The 24290-nt window shown below is 40.2% G+C and overlaps 2 protein-coding genes across 3 annotated transcripts in view; both read left to right on the top strand.

The window, feature by feature from the left end:
• The window catches only part of LOC309497957 (sialic acid-binding Ig-like lectin 14), a 216727-nt gene that overhangs the window by 28321 nt on the left and 164116 nt on the right, over window positions 1-24290 (top strand). The window lies entirely within an intron of this gene.
• LOC309497990 (uncharacterized protein) lies at window positions 2768-5729 on the top strand. The gene is made up of 4 exons (XM_082168480.1): window positions 2768-3100; window positions 3935-4022; window positions 4633-4699; window positions 4786-5729. The coding sequence occupies exons 2-4, from the start codon at window positions 3985-3987 to the stop codon at window positions 5101-5103; spliced, it is 423 nt and encodes a 140-aa protein (XP_082024606.1). The 5' UTR covers window positions 2768-3100; window positions 3935-3984; the 3' UTR covers window positions 5104-5729.

Below are 24290 nucleotides of genomic sequence, written 5' to 3'. Positions count from 1 at the left end.
CTGAAGCAAGTGAAATTGCATGAAGCTGTCAACTTTTTTTTATAATACTAATGCAATGTGATTAATGTAAGAGAAAAAAATATTTTCTGGTAACCGACATCTCAAGTTCTTTAAAATTCCTTGAACATCAAGTCAATTGCTGTATGTTAGTAATGCGAAAATATGATTAGATGAGTAGACCTTAACTTCATTCATTCATTCATTCATTCATTCAACCCGACCTAAAAAATAAATAAAAAAATAATAATCTTTATAGACTACACTACAGACACTACTCAACAGACCTTACTCAGAGTAAGTATGTATGTTAGTAATACGAAAATATGCCAGTATGCCAGTACAAACATTTGCACATCTCTAAAATTGTACTTCTGTTAAAAGATGTGTAAAAAAAAAAGTGCCAGAATCACACTTTACATAGTAATACATGCAAAGACTCAAAGAGTCGTTGAATCATTCATTCAACCCGACTTAAATTTTTAAAAAAAAAATAATAATCTTTATAGACTACACCACAGCAATTAACATTTTGTCAGAACCTTTAGTAAATTACATGTTGTTTTGTTTAGTTGTCCATTCAGAATCATGCGAGAATTTTAAACAAAACAAAAAATCGTCTCAATTCATCCAGAATCTAGCGTGTCCAGCGATGCGACAAAGTTGAGATATGTTTAACTTTATGTAAATGAAAAGTGACTTTTGGGAGTGACAACAGACCTTACTCAGAGTAAGTATGTATGTTAGTAATGCGAAAATATGATTAGATGAGTAATACAAAACTTCACGGTACAGAACACGGAGGAAAAAAAAGTTCATTATGCCAGTACAAACATTTGCACATCTCTAAAATTGTACTTCTGTTAAAAGATGTGTAAAAAAAAAGTGCCAGAATCACACTTTACATAGTAATACATGCAAAGACTCAAAGCAGAGCAGCATGTACAGTATATTGCTTACATGTATTACAAGTGTGCAGTTTGAAGTAAGGGATAGTTTACACAAAAATGAAAATTCTGTCATTTATCATTTGTCATCCCAAACCTGTATGACTTACTTTCTTTTTTGAGAGAGATATTGTCTCAGTGTTTTTCTCTCTCTTTTTTTTTTTTTCATACAAGGGAAGTCAATGGGGTCCAATGTTGTTTTGTTCCCAACGTTCTTAAAAATATCTACTTTTGTGTTACATGCATGAAAGAAAGTCATACAGGTTTGGTGTATACAGTAAGTGACAGAATGTTCATTTTTGACACTTTTTACAATTGAATACTACTTTGTAAAGCTGTTTACACTGACCACGACACTTATGCGCATATGTGACATTATACCATTCATTTCAATGGAGAGCTGCTGATTTCCGGCAACACAAGCGACTGACCATTGGCAACAGAATGCAGGCGTTTCCAACAGCTGCACGATTAATTGTTAAAAGATCACGATCTCGATTCAAACACCCATGCAATCTTATTCCTAAATGACAGCGATTCAGCTATGTCTATTAAACCTTTGACAAGTACGATCACAGCAAACATTCAGATCTGCGATGGCGGAGAGAGCAGTTGTGATGTATAAGTATGAAACAGCTTTTCAACCACACAGTATTGTTATTTTATCATAGAAGTACTGGGATAAATGTTTATAGTTTGGATATAAACACAGATGTCTGCAGTAGCGATCAAAATACAGTAAATCGCCTTGTGAATGTAACTTGATGCTTCAAATAAAGATTGTATCAATTAAATTGTTACACAGGCAACAATTGACTTTTAAAAAAATGTATTCGTCATTAAATCATTCATTCAAGAGATTTGTTCAAAAACGCTGATTCATCCAGTAATGAAACAAGTGAATTCTTTGAGCGAGTCGTTGAATCATTCATTCAACCCGACTTAAAAAATAAATAAAAAAATAATAATCTTTATAGACTACACTACAGCAATTAACATTTTGTCAGAACCTTTAGTAAATTACATGTTGTTTTGTTTAGTTGTCCATTCAGAATCATGCGAGAATTTTAAACAAAACAAAAAATCGTCTCAATTCATCCAGAATCTAGCGTGTCCAGCGATGCGACAAAGTTGAGATATGTTTAACTTTATGTAAATAAAAAGTGACTTTTGGGAGTGACAACCAACAGACCTTACTCAGAGCAGCGCCGTGACAGGTATGAAAGCGAGTGAAGTCAGTGGAGCTCGAGTGATACAATTGCGCTGCTATTGGCGTCATTAATCCCACATTGTGGTGCAACCAGTGCATTGACAAATGATCTGTGTCAGAATGTTACGGCTAGACGCTTAGCAACAAACAGCCAATCGCGTGGCTCATAAGCACATGCTTTGAACAGTCATGGGCGTTGTATAAACAGTAGTTTAGCGTTTGAAGGGAAATTGTCAAAAGGTGACAGAAAACGTGACAATTGTTGTGAAGAAGAGACCATATCATTCTTACCTTTATAGTCTGAAAAGCCCATTCGGTATAAACTTGATAGTTCAGTCGATGAGGATGTGCAATGTGGCTGAATGGTAAATATGCAAATAAGAACATTTATGGTTTAGGAATGTGTTTATAAATACTCAGGAATAAATGTTAACCCCAATGTGAAACGTGAAGCAAGATAACCAAGAATTCTGTTAACCCGATTTTTAGTGTGACCCAGAGTTTCACATATTTCAAGTGTGAAAAGCCCTAGTGAGATGTTCAGCAGTTTTTCTTAAGTGAAACAGGCCCTCAAGCTGTTTTATTTTGCTCAGATCCTACACAGAAACTACAGTTTATGATCTACAGATCTTATTGTCTCTTTCAGTTGCGCCCAAAATCTCCAGCTCTTGTAACAAAAGCAGCGTAATCACGTGTGTCTGTGAGGCTCATGGGAATCCCTCGCCTAAACTAGAGTGGCGTCGATCTGGAAATGTTCTCACCAACTCTACAAACACGTTCATCAGGAATGAAACTTTAGGAAGCACAAGCTCGAAGAGCATCCTGACCATCCATCAGCCTCTCACAGACACGGACGTCCTGCAGTGTTTCAGTGCAAACACTCTCGGCACCGCCAGCGCCAGCCAACGGTTTCATCCCGTCACACGGACATCCGGGACAGAGACACGTGAGATTCGCTTCTCTGACACGCACAACAACAGCTTTATCTGATCAACAAGAATGATCACAAATGAGATCTCTAGAATATCTTAACCCTTCTGAAAAAGAAGTGCACTTAATTTGAATTGAATGTGCGCTTGTAGTGTACTTCAAATCTTAAAAGTATTCACTCTTAGAAGAAAAGTTTCTGTATGGTGCTTCATATATAGAATCTTTTAGGGATGATTTTATGGATTTAGTTGTCCTTAATTTGTATTGATTAATTTTTTATTTTAATTACATTTTATTAATTAAACAGCTCATAAACATACTTAATCAGTAGAAAAAAACTGAAAGTGCTGTACACTTTCACCATATTTCAAAGACAACAGAAGTAATTGAGAAATAAAAAAATAACTCTATGTTTGGCTAATTGAATTTAATATAAATTTAACCTATAATTATAAATAACATGCAATTATGTGTCTGAAAATATTATCTTCAGTTCACACTTAAATATTAAATTTTTCTCTTACTTTTTTCTTTTTTTTAAGTATGCTGAAGTGTACTTCTTTTCCACAGGGGAATTATTTCTCCTAGACAGCAATGAGATCAAATGGAGACCAAATGGAAACTTTTCTCCAGAGAAATGTGCTCATATTTGCCAAGACACTAAAGTCTGTAATCGAATATCCGAGATCTCAGTATGAACTTGAATCGAATCTATGATCAAATGATCTGAGCTGCTCTTCACATTCATTTTTATCCCTCCTGAGAAACATTTTAGACACTTAAATTATCTCATTTAAGAGTCCTGAGCTATAAAAGACCAACCTCTGAGCAATAAATCACTGCTTTCCAGGTTTCCATCACCCGTCTTTGCTGCTCGGAGCTGCTGTCGGCGCATCGGCCATGATGATCTTGTGCATCATAGCAGTCTACAATGAGCGGTGGGTACATCAGACAAATGTCATTTGTGGAAAGACCAAAAAACATGATTATCACAGAACTGGTCCAATATATAATGAGCTGAGGCTAAACTATAGATGATTACAGAGATTTTTTCAGCTATTCTGGTAAATATGTTCAAAAGTTTCACTTCAAAATATGCTTGTCTTGTTTTCCAGTACAAATATCTAAACGTTCTTAAATCAAGATACTTTTACTTGAGAAGCAAAATGACTTCAGATATTAAGTCTTGTTTTCAGAAAAATGCCAATGGGTTCAGAGAAATACACCTTTTTAACCCCATTGGCAGATATTTGTTCTTGTTTTAAACAATCTTAATTTTGATAGATTTTTCAGAAAACAAGATTTTTATATCCCATTTTGCTTCTCAAGTAAATGTGTCTTAATTTAAGAATGTTCATATATTTGTACTGGAAAAAAAAGACAAAAATACAGAAGAACATAATTTGAAGCCAAATAAACAGTTATATCACATTGATCTGATGAGACTTTTACTTTACTAGCCTCATCACAAGACGGATTTGTGATTCTGATTGACATATTATATCAGAAATTGAATCTATTTTTTGATGGCCTAAAAACATTTTTCAGAAGAAGGAATCCCGAACCTTCAAGAACCAGACAAGACGACGCATCTGGACTCATACTGTCTCAAATAGTGAGTTAAACACACTCACACTATTCATTTTCAAAGACATCACAAACGGACATTCATCTGATTCTGCTGTGTTTCTGCTCCATCAGGCCACGGATTCCCATGGAGACGGCGAGTGTGTTTACGGGAATAAAGACATGCTGTCAGCCGTTACACCAAGATCACCAGAATCTCTTCATTATTCCACCATCAACTTCACGAACGCAGAGCCGGCGTCAGGAGAGATCAGGGGCGCCTCCTCGCTGACCGAGGAATATGCTGAGATCCGTCATCATTCTGCAGGAGACGCAGCATCTGCGACCGACCTCAAGGAAGACCAAAGCCCACAAGATAGTAGGGCGAAGATCCCGAATGTGTCATCAGAAGACACGATTTATGAAAGCATGACCCGTCGCTTGGTTGTTTAAAGACAGAAAAGGAACAGTTGCACTTTGTCCAAAATCGAATACTTCCCTGCTATACAGTATGGGTAAAAGTAGTATCATGTCCGAATACATAGTATTAAAAAAACCATTAGGCTAAACATACCCAGGATGACCTACTACTTCTGAAGTGTGCATTCAATGAACACTTTATTATCCCAATTAGGCCCCGGGAGAGGAGTTGTGAATGGCAGTGAAGCGACGCAGCTGACGCTGTAGGTCACATGACCTGATTGTCACGGTTCATGAATCCACTGTCTCTCTCTTGTGTGTTTGTGTGTGTGGTATCCAATCTCAGGTTGATTATTAGTGCCAGATCCCCTTTCCCTTTATATGTTCAGTGATCACTGTCTCATGTTGTCAGATCGTTGTGGCTTCCCCGGTGTCGTGTCCTGTTCCAGTGTTCATCTCTCACCCTCCTCGTGTGGATTATCTTCGTTGTGCATCATCTTCGTTTGGATTGTTTGTTCCCTGGATTCCTGAGCACGCTGATCACCGCACACCATCACTGGGTTGCCCGTCGAAGTCCCTGCGTCATATTTCACCTGAGTGTTTGTCCTCTGACCTGTTGTCTTATACTAATGAGATCTAATAAACAGTTTTTACTTGCATTTTGCATCCGTCTCTGTATCATTACACTGATAGTACCAACTCGGACAGAATGCAATTTCACCGTTGGTCAGTGCAGATGTTGTTGAACATTAAAGGCCTGTTTAGACCAATAACTATAACGAGTATGAGGCTAGAATATCTTCCACAATGATATGAAAGATAAACAACTTTTAAAAAAAAATTCTAAAGGTGTAGGAACGGCACAAAAAATTATATTGTTGAAACAATTTTTTTTTTTCAGCTGATGAACGATAAAAACATTGACAGCCAATCAGAATCCATTCTGCTGTAAAGAGCTCGAGCATTTAAAGCAGTAGACGACAAAACTGCAGAGCGCACTTATAATAAACAGACCGATATTGTTTGTTGGTGTGACTGTGGACAATAATATTGTTATGATTTTATAGTTATTGTTGGTGTGAACGAGCCTTTAGAATGAAACGAAACCTTCAAATCTTTATGCATAACTCAAACACCACAAATGGATTTTTCGAGCAAATTTTCACCAACAAATTGCAGTTCTATCATTCCAAACCAGTAGGACTTTCTTTCTTCTGTTGAACATAAAAGAAGATATTTTGAAAAATGTTCCAGTGTTTTTTTCCCTCAGTGTTAATGGGGTCTTAATGATGTTTTTGGTTGCCAATGTTCTTCAAAATATCTTCTTTTACAAACTATCCATATATACAATATGTATGAACTAACATTATGATGGACAGAAATTAGCTACTTTATGGCAAATTACTTGAAATAATCGGTAACACTTAAAGTCCCCTGTATTTTCTCCCTTAAAACTCATCTTTGATCACCAAAATTACATATTTAAAAGGTTTTTTTCTTTCTTTAAAATGCCTTAAAATAGTTTGAATATAACTCTACACCCTTGACTCATTTAGTATAGGCGGTTCTTTGAATATGCAAATTAGCCCCACCCCCACTCACTCACAGCAGCTCAGAGATCCACTCGTTGACCTGATTGGTTACAAGTTTGTGACGTCAGAAACACCAGCGAATTCAAACTGTGTTTTTTTTACTGTCTTTGGTTCATTGCAGTTTTAAGGAGAAAATACTCAGCAATAGTGTCGACTAATGCATTTGTACATGGTTTGTCTCAAAGCATATTAAAAACACCACAGACATATAAACAGCATTAAAAGCTTGATTTGTTAACATCTGTTAACATTAGGTAATGCAAAATGTGTTTAGTAAATGTTGAAATTAACATTAACTAATATTAACAAAGCATTGTTCATCGTTCGTTCGTGTTTAATAATGATAACAAGTGAAAACTTATTCTAAAGCATTACCTAATGACCTTTGTGACCTCTGATCAGAGATCTTACAGAAAATATAGGAGTCAGAAGTTCATTTCTGTAAAATAGCATGAGTTTGAACAAACATTTCTTTTCTTACCAGATCAGCAGTGGGAAACGTACTTGACCTCAGTGAGTCGTTTATGTTGCACATTACTTGTGATTGAGAACACAGCCAGCTTCTTCTGGTGTCACACTTTCAGACAGAAACTCCTTTAAAAATAGGAGCTCCTGGAAGGATAAAACATTACATTTTAAAACATTATTTTATAATGTATTTTATTATATATCAGTGTATTCATTTTCTATTCAAAATGTATTATTTATTTTTCTTTAAAAATATATATATAATTGTTATCAGCTTCATCCAGTGTTTATGGAAAAAAAATTGCATAGTTGCACATTAAGCATACCGGAGGGTGAAACACTTTTTTGCAACAGTGTAATTCACAAAAATCACCACAGGAGGGCGAAACCCTTTTATGTTGTATGTACACACAGCGGACGATATGTCTGTACAGCTCAGAACGCATCAGTGATGCTGGACGTCCAGTGTGAGTATCAAGAGGCTCTTCTAATTTACTCAGTCATTACTATATTAGACTTCAGATTTCAGACTTAAAAGCTAAAAAATAACCTTAAACTATATAAATTAAACATAAAAATTATATTTAAAATGTTAAACATGGAATAAAAATATTAATGTTTTTATAATTTTCATGTAATAAATCATTTTTAAAACCAGCATGGCCAACACAACATGATATAAATGCTGTGAATGTAATACAGTAACTGCATAACACGATCTAGACTGCATTTGGATGCAAAGAAAGTGCATTGTTTATGGTCATTCAATAAACATGGACAGGAAAAAGATGCAATTTCACCATAAAAGCATTATGTGTATACTTTGTTTCACACAGTCACAATATGACTTTCAGCACTGAAAAGACACTTTTGTATGAGGAGCCACTGTCTAGAATTAGTGCTGTAAATCATAATGTAATTGCTTGACTGATTTTCTCTTCCTTTAGATGGACATGTACATCTGTGTCTGTAAACACAGCTGGTTTTGTAGGAGGGCCGTTCAGCGACTCTGAGCTGAAGAAGTGACTACGCTTACATGTGCACCAATAATGCGATTATTTCTAATAATCAGACTAGGGGCTCTATCTTGCACCCAGCGCAATTGACTTTGTACACCGACGCATGTATAATTCCTATTTTGCACCCGCGCACAGCGGACTTTTCCCTCCACAGACGCACGTCGGTAAACTAGCAAATGCATTTGCGCTCCCGCGGGCGGTTCAGCGCAAAGAGGCGGCGTGTTCCGGCGCAAACGTTCCCTGGTGCTATTTTGCAGGTTTAGAAAACAATTCCGCCACAGAGACAGACCAGGAAAAACCTAGTCTAAAGTCAGTGGCGCGTTGTGCATGTTATTCATATGCTATTTTAAGGGCACATGCTTGGCCATAACCAATGTAGCGTGTGCACAACGCGCATACACTTTGCTTATCTCATCTACACACAGACGCAGCAGTTCTCATTTTTAGAAAACCATACATTATTACAAGGAAAAATATTAACACATGAGGGAAATCATTGTTGTGTCCACGAAGATGTGAAAAAATAGGCATAAATCTAGCTTACACATTTACCCAAATTATTATACACCTGTTTAACCAAAGCTAATTTGGGTGTTTCTCCATCCCCAATGTCACTTCTCTGTGTTTTACGGCTCTGACGAGAATGTCGGTCTCCTTGTCTGTGAACCGCTCCTAGCGCTCGCCTGGCAAATCCGCCGTTATAATAGCAAACCGCCATGGAACAAGCGTGCCTGCTCTTAAAGGGAATGTGAGATGTCGCTCTGATTGGTTTATTTCACGTTACGCTCAAACCACACCTATGAGTAATGAAGCTACTTCAGACCAACCCATTTTAGATTTGCGTCGGGCGCAAGAGTCATTTATCCCGCCGGTATAATAGCAACAGCGCCCAAGACCCGCCCACAAAGTTACTTGCGTTTTGAGCTTGATACTTGAGTTTCAGATCGTTAAAATAGGGCCCTAGGTCTTAAACACAGTAAGATGTTTACATGATACGAGCAGAACTCTTCACTCACAGTTTACATGCAATTTTTTATTATTCTGATTATTCACTAATAAGTATGGTTATAACACACTCAGATAGGCATACAGTATGAATGTTTTAATCTACTCATATCAAATTCATAATACATTTTTAAGGAGGCACTACATATTATTCTGTGCCATGATGTATATTGCATTGCCGGTGTTACACCGAATTCTGTGACCCACCAAATTCTGTGACCCTAGTAGCGCTGTATTGTGCTAATCCAACCTACTCCTAATCCCAATCCTAATCTTAACCCTACCATCACTACAGCGCCTACTAGAGTCACAGAATTTGGCACTACACCAGGTTTGCCTACACTGCCGTCGCGTTCGTCTGGATGAAGATATGGAGCAGAGACTGCGCAGCGAGTTGTGTTGACAGTTTAGTGATTTGGAGTGATTTACTTCAGAAAAATATCACAGAGTTCATTCATGAAGTTGTGTGAACAACACCGTGTAGAACCGAGCACTGAGATTAAGGTGTTTACATTCCTGTTTATTGAGTTTAATGCAAATATGGTTACTACGATTATAAGCTTAATCGCATTAGTTTCATCAAAGTATTACATTTACATGAGGTAAAGTTTAATCGCAATATTGCCAAAATCCCGTTATCCCATTATAATCACATTATGAGGGTGCATGTAAACATACTCAGTGATGCAAACCCACCGGTGCTCAACTACACCTGGTACAGAGACACTGAAGAACCACTGAAACCAGTGCAGAGCGGACAGAACCTGACCATCAGCAACACCGACCCGACACACAGCGGACGATACGTCTGTACAGCTCAGAACCACAATCATTATATACTGGACTCGAGTATTTACACCACAATATAGTGTATTTATATGGTGAAAATGTTTGATGGAGAATTTTTTGTAATGAAAGTGTTATAATAGATATGGTAATTTATTAGTTTTGCTTAATTCCTATTTTATGCTCTCAAAATAATTAGTTTCTGACATGCTCACATAAAAATGCTCTTCACATGATTTAACAATAAGAATTTAGTGATTAATATGAGAATACTGTCAGGCAGTTGGGCCAGTTGAGCTCCTGACTGTAGCAATTCTAACACGTCTCAGTTTGTAAAAAAAGAAGTGAAACGTTTACAACAGGGGTGCCCAATCCTGCTCCTGCCGATCGACTGTCCTGCACAGTTCATCTCCAACCCTAATCAAACACACCTGAAACAACCAATTAAGGTCTTCAGGATCACTTGAAAATTAAAAGCAGGTGTGTTTGATTAGGGTTGGAGATGAACTGTGCAGGACAGTCGATCGGCAGGAGCAGGATTGGGCACCCCTGGTTTACAGTATTAGAGTTACGATGGAACAGTAGAAGTTAACCAAGTGAGCATCTCGTAATGCTGACTACAGACACAGATGCAAGACTGTAGATTCAGTTTGAAGAAACAGTGAGGCTGCAGTGTGAAGCGTTTGCATGTTCTTTTTTTTTTGTTGTGGTAGCTTACTTATTAATTAATCAATAATGAACATTAGGGATGCACCGATCCACATTTTTTCACTTCCGATCCGATCCCGATACCTGAATTTGGATATCGGCCGATACCGATACTATTCCGATACCAGAGCTGTGTTTGCTTTAATATTATTATTATCATTATTGTTTATTTTATATGATGCTGAAATAAACTCCTCTCAACAGGCAAGTATGATATGTAGGCCTACATATTTATGCATGTATGGTAAGTATAAGGTCAGAAAAGGAAGTCAGAAAAACATTAAATCCTGTTAACAGGAAAAATCCCATTCTGAAAACAAATATGCAACTGTAGGTCATGTCAATATTTATTACATTCCCAAAATGTCAAATACTTGAGTCTTGAAATATAAGAAAAGTGCAAGTGTAAACATCTTACACACACACACACTATCTAAAGGGTGATCCTCGCTCCGATGCTGTAACTCTCTCGATGAATGCTCGATCAACATCAGCCATGTGCAAACAGACAAGCGGATTTCGCCTCAGACGCGCGTCAATTTCGCTTCAAACTTTTGCTTTTTACGAGCGTCAATTTCGCTCTGGGCGCGCGAATGGATTCAAAATATTCAAGCGTCCAACTAGACGCGGCAGACGCGAATTTGACGCGCTATTCGCGTTTGGTGTGAACGCACAGTAACGTGGTGCTTTTTTAAATGTTTGATTGCATTCGTTGTGTTGTACGACGCGAGGGAGCTTCAACGAGCTCTGAATTACGGCTTTGCAAACATTGCATTTTGCTGTCTTGCTCTGCGGTGTTTCCAGTGTGAAGAATTTCCACACAGCGGCCGCAAACTGCGGAATGGATTTCCTGAGCGGTGGCGTGTCTCATAACTCTGTCTCATTGAGCCGCGCCTCCGTTCAGGAAATCCATTCCGCAGTTTGCAGCCAGCTAGCAGACTAGCCGGCGGGAATCACTTTTGGAGTCATTTCAGCAGACAACGTTAAAGCGCAGACATGACTCAAGGATATCGGATATCTCCGCAGGTTGGATCGGGAAAATCCGATACGTGAATTACGCTGGTATCGGTCCCGATACCGATACTGGATCGGATCGGCCCCATCCCTAATGAACATAATTCCTTGTTTGCATGTCATTCCTTGTATGAAGAACTTATATTTGACAGAATCTTCTACTTCAAAGTGCCATGGGAAGTGTACGGTAACTTCACTTAACATTTTCTTCTAATGAAAAAATGTAATTCCCACTTTTAATTGTCGTCATGCCCTTAATGATTTATGTAATCTTTTTGGAAATCAGAAAGCCAGGTTTTTCCTAATATCAATCATCAGAACAGAAAACATTTTACACAGAGAAAACTAGCTTGGTCCATAATTCATGACAGTCCAGATTCTATAAAGCTCTTGATTCTTCTTTGTACTTGTGGCGTTTGTTAAAACTATAATTACAGGTATAGGACAATGTACTACTGTATCTCTATTTGTATCTGTATCTCAACTCTATCTCTGTATTTCTACATACTTTCTATGAAAAATAGCAGCCTAACTATTTTATAACTACAATAAAACACGATAAATTCTTGTATGGTTGGTCATGACTGAGTAGTGTAAAAGCTTTCTAATTTATGTTGGTGCATGTCAGCGTTGTCTCTTTTCTAGTGGTGCAATGAATAACAAAACTCACGGTTTGGATCATATTATGGTTTTTGAGTCACGGATCGGATTTCAAAAAAAAAAAAAAGCAAATAAACTAATTACAAGATATATACAATATAACAAAGTTACAAATAAAGTAAGGTCCAACAGTAGTATTGATATGTAATAATTAAATGTAAAATAACACTGTAGTGTTAACTGTACAAATTAATTACAGGTTCATCTTTGTTAAAGTACCCCTATTATGCTATTTTAAAGTTTCCTAATTTCATTTCATTTCATAACACTTTATTTGTCCCCAAGGGGCAATTATTGAGGCCATGTAGAGTCACGTAAACGATATACATAAAAACATCATACATTAAATAAATAATAACAGTGTGCACAGAGTACATATTAATAAAAATCCACTTCAAGTGGATACCTAAAAACACAACTAGTCCATACCATATACAGTGGGTCCGGAAAGTATTCAGACCCCCTTAAATTTTTCACTCTTTGTTATATTGCAGCCATTTGCTAAAATCATTTAAGTTCTTTTTTTTCCCCTCATTATTGTACACACAGCACCCCATATTGACAGAAAAACACAGAATTGTTGACATTTTTGCACATTTATTAAAAAAGAAAAACTGAAATATCACATGGTCCTAAGTATTCAGACCCTTTGCTCAGTATTTAGTAGAAGCACCCTTTTGATCTAATACAGCCATGAGTCTTTTTGGGAAATATGCAACAAGTTTTTCACACCTGGATTTGGGTATCCTCTGCCATTCCTCCTTGCAGATCCTCTCCAGTTCTGTCAGGTTGGATGGTAAACGCTGGTGGACAGCCATTTTCAGGTCTCTCCAGAGATGCTCAATTGGGTTTAAGTCAGGGCTCTGGCTGGGCCATTCAAGAACAGTCACGGAGTTGTTGTGAAGCCACTCCTTTGTTATTTTAGCTGTGTGCTTAGGGTCATTGTCTTGTTGGAAGGTGAACCTTCGGCCCAGTCTGAGGTCCAGAGCACTCTGGAGAAGGTTTTTGTCCAGGATATCCCTGTACTTGGCCGCATTTATCTTTCCCTCGATTGCAACCAGTCGTCCTGTCCCTGCAGCTGAAAAACACCCCCACAGCATGATGCTGCCACCACCATGCTTCACTGTTGAGACTGTATTGGACAGGTGATGAGCAGTGCCTGGTTTTCTCCACACATACCGCTTAGAATTAAGGCCAAAAAGTTCTATCTTGGTCTCATCAGACCAGAGAATCTTATTTATCACCATCTTGGAGTCCTTCAGGTGTTTTTTAGCAAACTCCATGCGGGCTTTCATGTGTCTTGCACTGAGGAGAGGCTTCCGTCGGGCCACTCTGCCATAAAGCCTCGACTGGTGGATGGCTGCAGTGATGGTTGACTTACTACAACTTTCTCCCATCTCCCGACTGCATCTCTGGAGCTCAGCCACAGTGATCTTCCGGGTCGAGTACGCTGTGCGCGTTTGTGCTGCCGCTTCGTATCCTGTATTGTCTGTATTGTCTGTATTGTTTGTACGGTTTGTCTGGATTTGGATATTTATTTCGGATATTTATTTCATTTTCATCGGATCTCTGTATTGACTACTCCGTTTCTCACTATCGCTCCCTGACCTGGACTGTTGTCACTGCACTGACTACCTCTGCTGTCTGCAAGAAGTTGAGAACTCTGTGCGGCTGTTTCGCGCATAGTTGGATTACTTCATTTTTTCACTGTTTGAACTCAGAACTGAACTGTTGATAAGTTTGCCATCGTGCTGCTGCGAGCTCTCTTCCCTGTAACATCTCTACCACACTCGGCTCCTCGGATGGGTGAGTTACCGCTCTCTCTGTCGGTTGCGCTGTTTGTTTACTGCTTACTATCTGGGTGCATTGCCTCCTATTTAGTCAGCTGTTTTGGTGAAGTGACGTTCAGGGTTTGGCTAACGTGGTTTTGCTTGTGATTGGGCTCTCACTTTCTCAGTATCAGCATGCCTTGTGCAAAAAAATTTTTTTCTCTTTTCCTCTGCCTCATTTTTTGTCTTACATCTGTGATGGATATTGAATATTCTCCATCTCAACTGAGGGCCTTTAACTACCGCCCGCGTCTCGATCCGGTGACGTATGAATACTGTCAGAGACTAGGGATTCTCCGTCGCCCAAGATACATACACCGTTCGCGGCGCACACTCATGAGTTCCTTTTGTTCAAAGCCTGATGCTCCTTCATGCATCTGGACCAACAATAGACTATCGTCCATGCCTAGACAACTGCCTACCGGTCCCACCATTCAGCGCTCTCTGATCTATCTCACTGATAGCGATCAGCAACATACATCTGATTTGAATCTCTTGCATCATCATCACTTTGCACTTCTGAACTGTCGATCAATTTCGGACAAAGCCCCTTATCTCAATGAAATGATCACTGACAATAAACTTTACATTTTTCTTCTCACTGAAACTTGGCAAGTTCCTGGAGATTTTCTACAGTTAAATCTACTTACACCTGATGGATATAAGTATCTGTCTAGACCGCGACTCCGTGGTAAAGGAGGTGGTCTCGCCATCATCTATCGTGATAACCTCCGAATCAAGCAACTTGACTTTCATGACACCAATACATTTGAGTACATGGTTTTGAAGGCTGACTCTCTCATAATTATTTTGCTCTATCGACCTCCTAAGGTCCTGTCCAACTTCTTTTCTGAACTCAGTGAACTGTTGACCCTTGCTTGCTCATTGTCATTTCCCATTGTACTGCTTGGTGACTTTAATACTCATGTTGATGCTGTTTGCTCTAACACCAACCAGTTACTTTCTATCTTTGAATGTTTTAATCTGACTCAACATGTTAATTTTCCTACTCATACGCGTGGTCATACCCTTGATTTGATTTGTACATCGAGGGCCAATATCTCTTCCATCACTTCTACCGACACTGGTATTTCTGATCATAAATTTCTTGATTTTAGTTTCAGCCTGCCTATGCGTAAGAAATGTTCATCAGCTGTTATATCTTACCGCAATCTCAAAGCTGTTGATACTGCATTATTTTGTACCTCCATTTCCTCTTCTAATCTCTCTGATGTCGTTGATATCTCTTCTCCTTCCCGGATATTATCTAACTATCACTCCATAATCTCAGATATCTTAGATAAGCATGCTCCTGTTAAGACTAGAATTCGTCTCCTTGGTACACTCCTGAGCTCCGCATCTTAAAGGCCACTGGTAGACGGCTTGAGCGTTACTATAGGAAAACTGGCCTGACTGTTCACCATTTGGCTTTTACTGAACATGTCAAAAAGTACAAATCGGCCCTGAACCTGGCTCGTTCCAGTTTTGTATCTGCTACAATTAATAAATCAAGCAACAGGCCAAAAGCATTATTTAACACAATAAATAAACTTACCAAACCTCCATCTCATGTCGCTCTAGCTTCTGATGAACTTTGCACTTCATTTTGACTTACTTGCTAGAAAAGACAGATGCCGTAAACCAGTGCCTCTCTAATGATGCTACTAATATTAGATATCTGCCGAATCAACCTGGTCAATCCCTGCCTCTTTTTTCTCTGACTACTCCTTCTTCTGTCTCTAAGTTGATCTTGAAATCCAACTCTTCATCTTGTCATCTTGACCCTGCTCCTACTACTCTTCTGAAACTTTGCCATTCAGTTATTTCTGCACCTATCTCTCACTTCATCAATGCATCTCTTACCTCTGCTTCATTCCCTCTGTCACTCAAAACTGCTGCTGTTACCCCTGTTCTCAAGAAACCAAACCTTGATCCCTCAGTTTTATCTAATTATCGTCCTATTTCAAATCTACCCTTCATCGCTAAATTACTAGAAAGTACTGTTGCCTCCCAGCTTCAGGCTTTTCTAGTCGAAAATAATCTTTTTGATCCTTTTCAATCTGGTTTTCGGCCTTTACATAGTACTGAAACTGCACTAGTTAAGGTACTGAATGATCTGCTTCTCTCTGGTGACTCTGGTTCTCTGTCTATGCTCCTGCTGCTCGACCTCAGCTCTGCCTTCGATACGGTCTCCCATCAACTACTCATTTCTCGCCTTTCGGATGTGGGTATTTCTGGTGCCGCTCTTTCATGGTTTTCTTCCTATCTCTCCGACAGACTGTTCTACATTTCACTTCAGGATTTTCGCTCACCTACTGTCCCCCTGAAGCAAGGTGTCCCTCAGGGATCCGTTCTTGGGCCATTATTATTTATAATCTATATAATACCTCTTGGTCAGATCCTCCGCCGTCATGGTTTTAATTATCGTTTCTACGCTGACGACATTCAATTATATATACTACCTGTACTTCGATTTTATCTATCACAACTGAAAAAATCTCTGCTTGTGTACATGAAATAAAAGATTGGCTTCATTCAAATTTTCTAAAACTTAACATGGACAAAACTGAGATTATTTTCACCGGACCTCCGTCACTCACTAATAAAATTCCTACCAACTTCAGCTGTGAGATCGCTGGCTCTCATATCAAACCATCTAGTACTGTTAAAAATCTTGGTGTAATTTTTGACTCCTCTCTATCTTTCCACTCTCACATTAATTCTATCACTAAATCAGCATTCTTTCATCTACGTCGTATCGCTCAGCTCCGTCCCTTTATCAGTATCCCAGACGCTGAAACTGTCATCCATGCATTTGTCACATCACGTCTTGATTACTGCAATGCACTTTTCATTGGCCTTTCTGCTAGCTCCATTTCCAAATTACAATACATTCAAAACTCTGCTGCCAGAATACTCACCCACACCAAGCGCTCTGCACATATTACCCCAATTCTGCATGACCTTCACTGGCTTCCTGTGGCTTACCGTATCAAATTCAAGATCCTCCTTCTCACTTTTAAGTCTCTGCACGGCTTGGCTCCCCCCTATCTCTGTAACCTTCAAATCCATGCTCAAAACTCACCTATTTTCTGAATGTCATAATCGGTAGGGTTTTTTTTTTTCAAAAGTTATATCTGTTTGTATTCTGCTGGTTGCCGCCCCTTCTAACCATTTTTAATTTACTGTACTTACATTCTCACCATTCTCACCTACCTACTGTTGTTTTGTGTGCTGTCTTTGTTAATTGCCTTTATTGTTGTTTGTTTATTGTAAAGCGTCCTTGAGCCCTGGAAAGGCGCTATATAAATAAAACTTATTATTAAAACTTATTATTATTATCTTTGGGTTCTTCTTTACCTCTCTCACCAAGGCTCTTCTCCCCCGATAGCTCAGTTTGGCCGGACGGCCAGCTCTAGGAAGGGTTCTGGTTGTCCCAAACGTCTTCCATTTAAGGATTATGGAGGCCACTGTGCTCTTGGGAACCTTAAGTGCAGCAGAAGTTTTTTTGTAACCTTGGCCAGATCTGTGCCTTGCCACAATTCTGTCTCTGAGCTCTTCAGGCAGTTCCTTTGACCTCATGATTCTCATTTGCTCTGACATGCACTGTGAGCTGTAAGGTCTTATATAGACAGGTGTGTGGCTTTCCTAATCAAGTCCAATCAGTATAATCAAACACAGCTGGACTCAAATGAAGGTGTAGAACCATCTCAAGGATGATCAGAAGAAATGGACAGCACCTGAGTAAAATATATGAGTGTCACAGCAAAGGGTCTGAATACTCAGGACCATGTGATATTTCAGTTTTTCTTTTTTAATAAATGTGCAAAAATGTCAACAATTCTGTGTTTTTCTGTCAATATGGGGTGCTGTGTGTACAATAATGAGGAAAAAAAAAGAATCACCCGGTTTTAAAAAATTATTTTAGCAAATGGCTGCAATATAACAAAGAGTGAACAATTTAAGGGGGTCTGAATACTTTCCGTACCCACTGTATAAGAATAAATAAATACGTAATTATATATATACAGAGTACAAAATAATAATAATAATAATTCACTAAGATCACGACTTGGTAACCCAGGGGGCCAGAGATGGTTGAGAATTTAAAAGCTGCACTGATTTTGGAACAAAGGTTGCCTTCCTCCTTTGAGTCCTACAACATGGACAACGAAGCCGTCGCCCTGAAGGAAGCCACTCAAAAACAGAGAACATGACATGTGAAGTGTCTTGTAAAATCCTTCCAGCCAATCTCAATGTTTGCTGATCACTTATAGTAGAAAGAGCCCTAATAGGGAGTCCAATTATTTTTGAGCAGACTTTAACCGTGCGCTCCAGACTATTTCTATTTTGGAGGCTAATAGAATAAAACCAGCAGACAATGGAAAATGTAGTGACACTTTCAATGTAGGAGCAGTAGAACATGATAAGAATGTTCTTACTAACTCCAAAGGAATTGAGCTTCCTTAAAAGGTACTGCCGCTGCTGGAATTTCCTCAGTATCTCCTCTGTATTAGAAGCGAATTTAAACAGACTGTCAAAAATTTTTCCCAGGTACTTGTACTCTTTGACAATCTCAATCGGTTTTCCATGAATAACAGTAGGGACTGCCATAGCCATCTGCCTCTGCTTATTAGAAAAGGTTACTACCATCTCTTTAGTCTTATTCACGTTAAGTTCCAAACAGGAGATGTCACACCACTCAACCAATTTCTGAAGTGTTGGGCCATGATGCTGTGAAGGGCCTGAGAGCAAAGACAGTAAAACCGTGTCATCAGCAAACTTAATTAGATGACAATCAGATAGGTTGGATCTGCAATCATCAGTATACAAAATGAAGAGCAGAGGAGAAAGGACACAACCCTGGGGAGAGCCAGTTGAAGTAAATAGGAGGTCAAAAAAGATGTTATTGACCAGCACTCTCTGAGACCTATTGGTAAAAAAATCAATTGGTCCTCCAGATGAAAACGACTGATAAGTTTCTCAGCAAGAATATGTGGCTGTAAGGTATTGAATGCCGAAGAAAAATCAGCAAACAAAAATCTGGCTGTGGTATTAGGAGACTCAAGATGCTTATGAACAAGGTCTGTGATAAACACCTTTGCATCATCGACCCCTCTACCCGTGCGATAGGCAAACTGAAGTGGATCCAACTGTGAGTCGGTTACTTTAGTAATACAGTTTTTAATAATCCTCTCCATTGCCTTAATCACAAGAGAGGTGAGTGCAACAGGCCTCAGATCATTTAGGGCTTTTATGGAACTCTTTTTAGGTATTGGAATAACTGTGGAATGTTTCCATAGATGAGGAACTACACCAGTGGCAATGGAGTTCTGAAACAAGGTCTGAAAACCAAGGTTCGGCCACAGATATTATCCGGCCCAGGTGCAGATTTAACTTTGGTCTTTTTAAAAGCTTGCACCACCTCCTCTGTACTTATAGTGAAGGCAGAATCACCCGGTTTTAAAGTAGAAATTATTGTTTCCACTTGAGTGCTATTATCAGTCTCGAATCTGGTGTAAAAATAATTGAGATCATTGGCAAGAGATTTTGAACTACTACCTGCAACCTGAATGTGCTTACGGGCAGTGGGAGCAATATTAACTGCCGCCATATTCTTAAGACCCTGCCAGGCTGTATGGAGGTTCCCCTGAGTAAATGTTTGCTCAATCTTGATCTTATATCTCAGTTTAGCAGATTTAATAGCACGTTTAACCTCTTTGTTAACTTCCTTTCAGTGGCGGAGCCAGGATTTTTTCATAGGGGTGGCCAGGCAAGGGCCAGCAACCAGTCTGGGGTGGCACAGAAATCTTAATTATTTTATCATAAAAAAATAATTTGAAATTGTATTGGACTGTTTTAGTGCCTACACAACTGAATAAAAGTTCATTTGTACTTAATTGTAATTGAGATAGTAGTGAATTAGGAATCATGGAATACTGAGTGAATTTGATATTTTTTTATTATTAGCCACCACCTCATATTAAAATTAATTAAATAGTAATAAGAGGGCACACACTATAGCTAAAGTTCAACTTGCTCAGTTAGCTTGGTTCTGGTTCTCAAAATATCCAATAGCTTGTTCTACATTGTTGCATCTTCATGGATGAGATAACATGCAAATACTGTAGTCCAAAGATTATTCAACTTTCAATGCGTTTTATATAATCAATCAAAACTCTTCAACCAATTCTGAGTTTGTCAAAAAAAAAAGTTTAACTTTCTATATTAGTTGTCAAAATAAATAATTGCAACAGTTCTATCATACCTAAATTAAAAAGGAAAACAAAAGTTCTCTTTTGAATCCCCATGTGCAAGAATGTGAACAAGGCGGAAGTCAACAGCACATAATGTAAAATGTTATGTTTTTCATAATGTAATGTTGCCAGAATGTAAAATTAGTTATTTTATGGATTTAAAAATGATCCATTTTTGTTTGTCCTTTACAAATTAACGCAAAATGAATGCCTATCGTCTAGTACAAATGCACAGTGCTCACATTTATTTGGACATTAAAACATTACATATCAGTTTGTGCTTATATTGTGATCTCACATAGCAGAATATTTTAATCCAGACACATGTGACGCATATATAACAAATACATGCATGCAGTTTTGACAGCTTTAATCGCCTTTTTGATTCTTACATGAGTTAATTGACGACGACTACGGCTACAGCACGCCACATTTGCGCGTGATGTGCGTACCGCAAGCACAGTACAACGGCTGTCAACCGTATGACAGAAAAGTTAGTTAGTTTTACTGACATTTGGCCTGACAACATCTCATCTCACCGAAGATAGCCAACTGAATAAGGACAACGCCCTTTTCTCAGCATCTGACAGAAGTGTCACAAGCTTTCACACACATCTTCTAAAATAAAAGTAGCATCAGAAAAAAAGAGAATTAGGTTTGTTGTTGACTGCACACTATTCAACTTACTCAAAACGGTCTTGCAACCCACCAGTTGAGAAAGATTGACTCTATATTTACTATGTGCATTTCACTGTCTGATGTTCTGCTGAAGCTCATTCGGCACTTGCACATTGCACATGATGTTAAAGTGTGCGTCTGAAAAGTCTCACGTTTTTTGTAGTCTTAAAGAGACGGTTCAGCGTTTTAAAAAACGAATTTTTTGTCAATAAAAAAAAGAGGAAGAAACAGCAGTTGTGAGAGGGGTGGCCAAAGGGGTGGCCAAGCTTAGACCAAGGGTGGCCACGGCCACCCCTGGCCACCCCCTAGCTCCGCCAGTGCCTTTTTTTCATACTCAGAGCCAGTGTAAAAAACTCTCTTTTTCTTATTTAAAATTTCCTTGAGTTCTTTGGTTACCCAGGGCTTATTATTGGGAAAGATAGTAACCGTCTTGGTGGGAATGATGTTATCCACACAAAAGGAAATGTATGATGTCACTATGTCCCCTTGCTCATTAATATCACTTGATGGAGCTATGAGCATATTCCAATCAGTTATTTCAAAGCATCCCTTTAATCTATCGATGCTATCATTAGTCCATTGTTTAAAGCTGCCGTCGGCAAGTCTGGCAGATTGGGTCGATTAGCCAAAATTTTGAATGTTTACAACTCTCATGCCCCTCCCCACTACCAGCGAGCACCCTCCCATCGAGGTCGTGCTCGTCAGTGCGTCACTGTGCGTGTGTACCTGATTTTCTGTGAACGCGTCCGTCTCTTCAGCATCTATCAACACCATGGACTCGGAGGTAGGCTGCCCTGGCTAATCTATCCATAGATAGCAATAACCGAGGAATTGGAAGCTTGTTAGTAGAATTTCTCTCCGCCATCACGCTTCATGCAATCTGTTATGTCTGAAAACGTTCAGCATTGGGTCCTGTTGGACTATGTTTGTATGCACTGCGAGTGACGGGTTACTGTGCCTTTAAAGTTTATAGCATTGATTTACGGCAAAGGTCGGAAAATGTAAGTTTTACGTCGGTTGATAAAAGGCAACATAAACAGAGCTACACGGTGTGATTATTGAGTCTTTTGCAAACACCACATTTGGCGAACGAGGATGTCTGAACTTGTCTTACCACCACCGCCACCTTTCCTGCCTGTTCCCGGTGATCCAGCGGTTCCCTGGGATCGCTGGCTGACGTCGTTTGAGGACTATTTGCTGGCTTTGGGACACTCGGATCTAGCGGAGGCGAGGAAGTGCGCGCTTCTGCGCCATTGTCTCGGGCAGGAGGGACAGCGAATCTTCGCCACGCTCACCTTATCGGATGATAAGTACGTCACAGCCACGGCCTCCTTGAAGGCTCACTTCAGCTCCGGAAGAAGCCGGCGGATGCACCGTTTTGAGTTTCGTCAGAGGACCCAAAAGCCGGGTGAGACCGTTTCCCACTATGTATCAGCATTACGTGAGCTGGCTAGACTTTGTGAGTTTGGGGCTTTGGAGGATGGACTTATAGTTGACCAGTTAATAGAGAAAACGTCATGTAACCAACTGAGGGAGAGACTTTTACTAGAGCCAGACTCCACGACACTAGCGGACGCTTTAGTAATTGGGAAGCAGTTGGAAACGGCCCTAATGGAGGCGCGCAAGTTCGGCCGCGCTGTGCACGAACCTGTGACGTCATCACCACCGTTAGTTCAGCACACAGAGACTGCAGTGGCGGCTGACAGGGTGAGTGACAGTTTGGACGTACAGCGAGTGGACAGGGGGCCCAGGGAGAGTGGGCACAAGAGCTGTAGCAACTGTGGCTCCTCTAAACATGCAACCAGAGATCAGTCATGCCCTGCCCAGGGAAAACGTTGTCGTAACTGCAACAAGTTGAACCATTTTGCACGCTGCTGTCGCTCCTCTCCTGCTTGCCATGATACTGCTGCTGTGCCCATAAACACTGTACAGACCTCACAGCCTTCATTCAAGCTCTGCACTTGCCGTGTGGGCACAGCTCTCATTCCGCTCCTCGTGGACACAGGGGCTAAAGTGTCAATCCTGAACAAATGCACATATGACCGCTTCTTCAGTCAAGTGCCTCTGGAAGCAGCGGCTAAACCCCTGTTAGGCTACGGCCATTTTCCCATCTCCACTCTAGGTGTGGCCTGCCTCCCCGTCAGATATGATCAACAATGTGCGCCTGCCACCAAATTCTGTATCACCCGGAAGGGAGCTAACATTATGGGCCTAGACTTGTTCCTTGCCCTGGGCTTTACTGTGAGTGATGCTAGGGGCCTGCATGTCCTGCAGGTCGCCGCCTCCTGGCCTGACCGCTACCCACAACTGTTCAACGGGCTGGGCCGCATGACTGGATTTGTACACCAGCCTACTGTTGACCTGGCAGTCCGCCCTGTCATCCAGCCCCTACGGCGCATACCCCTGGCTCTCCGTGACGCGGTGGAGGCCGAGCTGCATCGCCTGGTGGAGGCAGACGTCATAGAGCCCGTCGATGCCTCACCGTGGGTGTCTAACCTGGTGATAGCCAAGAGAAGAGGGGGCGGACTGCGACTCTGTGTCGACCTCACAGACGTAAATAAAGCCATCATCCCTGATAAGTACCCCCTACCTACAGCTGAGGAGCTCACTAGCCATTTCCATGGCTCCATTGTGTTCAGTAAGATGGACTTACGTAACGGCTACCTGCAGGTCCCTCTAGCATCGGCCAGCATGGACCTTACAGCGTTTGTCTCGCACATGGGGGTTTTCAGATTTAAGCGCATGGCATTTGGACTGTCCTCAGCCCCGAGCTGTTTTCAGAAAATAATGTCACTCATATTGGCTGGTATCCAGGGTGTCTCCATCTACCTAGATGACGTGGTGGTGCATGCGCCCTCCACCGCACTGCATGATGATCGCCTGGAGCAGGTCTTTCAGCGTTTCGAACAGCATGGGGTCACACTGAACTCTGAGAAATGCATGTTCGGGGTTGAGGAGGTCGAGTTCCTGGGCTTCAGGCTCTCGAAGGAGGGCATCGCCCCGATTATGTCACACACTGAGGCCATTCTGTCCCTACCAGACCCGCAGTCGCCATCCCAGCTGTCTTCCTTCCTGGGGATGGCCGCCTACTACCTCAGATTCATGCCACACTACTCTGACTCAACGGCCCCCCTGCGCCGGCTACTCAGGAAGGATGTCACATGGGACTGGACTCCGGCCTGCCACGAAGCTGTGCGCATCATC

This window comes from Leuciscus leuciscus, assembly GCF_965113295.1.
Source record: "Leuciscus leuciscus genome assembly, chromosome: 4".
Lineage (NCBI taxonomy): Eukaryota > Metazoa > Chordata > Actinopteri > Cypriniformes > Leuciscidae > Leuciscus > Leuciscus leuciscus.
Note: the sequence above shows the minus strand (reverse complement) of the source record. Positions and strands in the feature narration are given on the sequence as shown.

What these genes read in the sequence shown, in the direction of transcription:
- LOC309497990 (XM_082168480.1), top strand. Translation starts at nt 3,985, where the DNA reads ATGATGATCTTGTGCATCATAGCAGTCTACAATGAGCG. An exon ending in ATAGCAGTCTACAATGAGCG is followed by an intron (nt 4,023 to 4,632) that starts GTGGGTACATCA and finishes AACATTTTTCAG; the next exon opens with AAGAAGGAATCCCGAACCTT. An exon ending in GACTCATACTGTCTCAAATA is followed by an intron (nt 4,700 to 4,785) that starts GTGAGTTAAACA and finishes CTGCTCCATCAG; the next exon opens with GCCACGGATTCCCATGGAGA.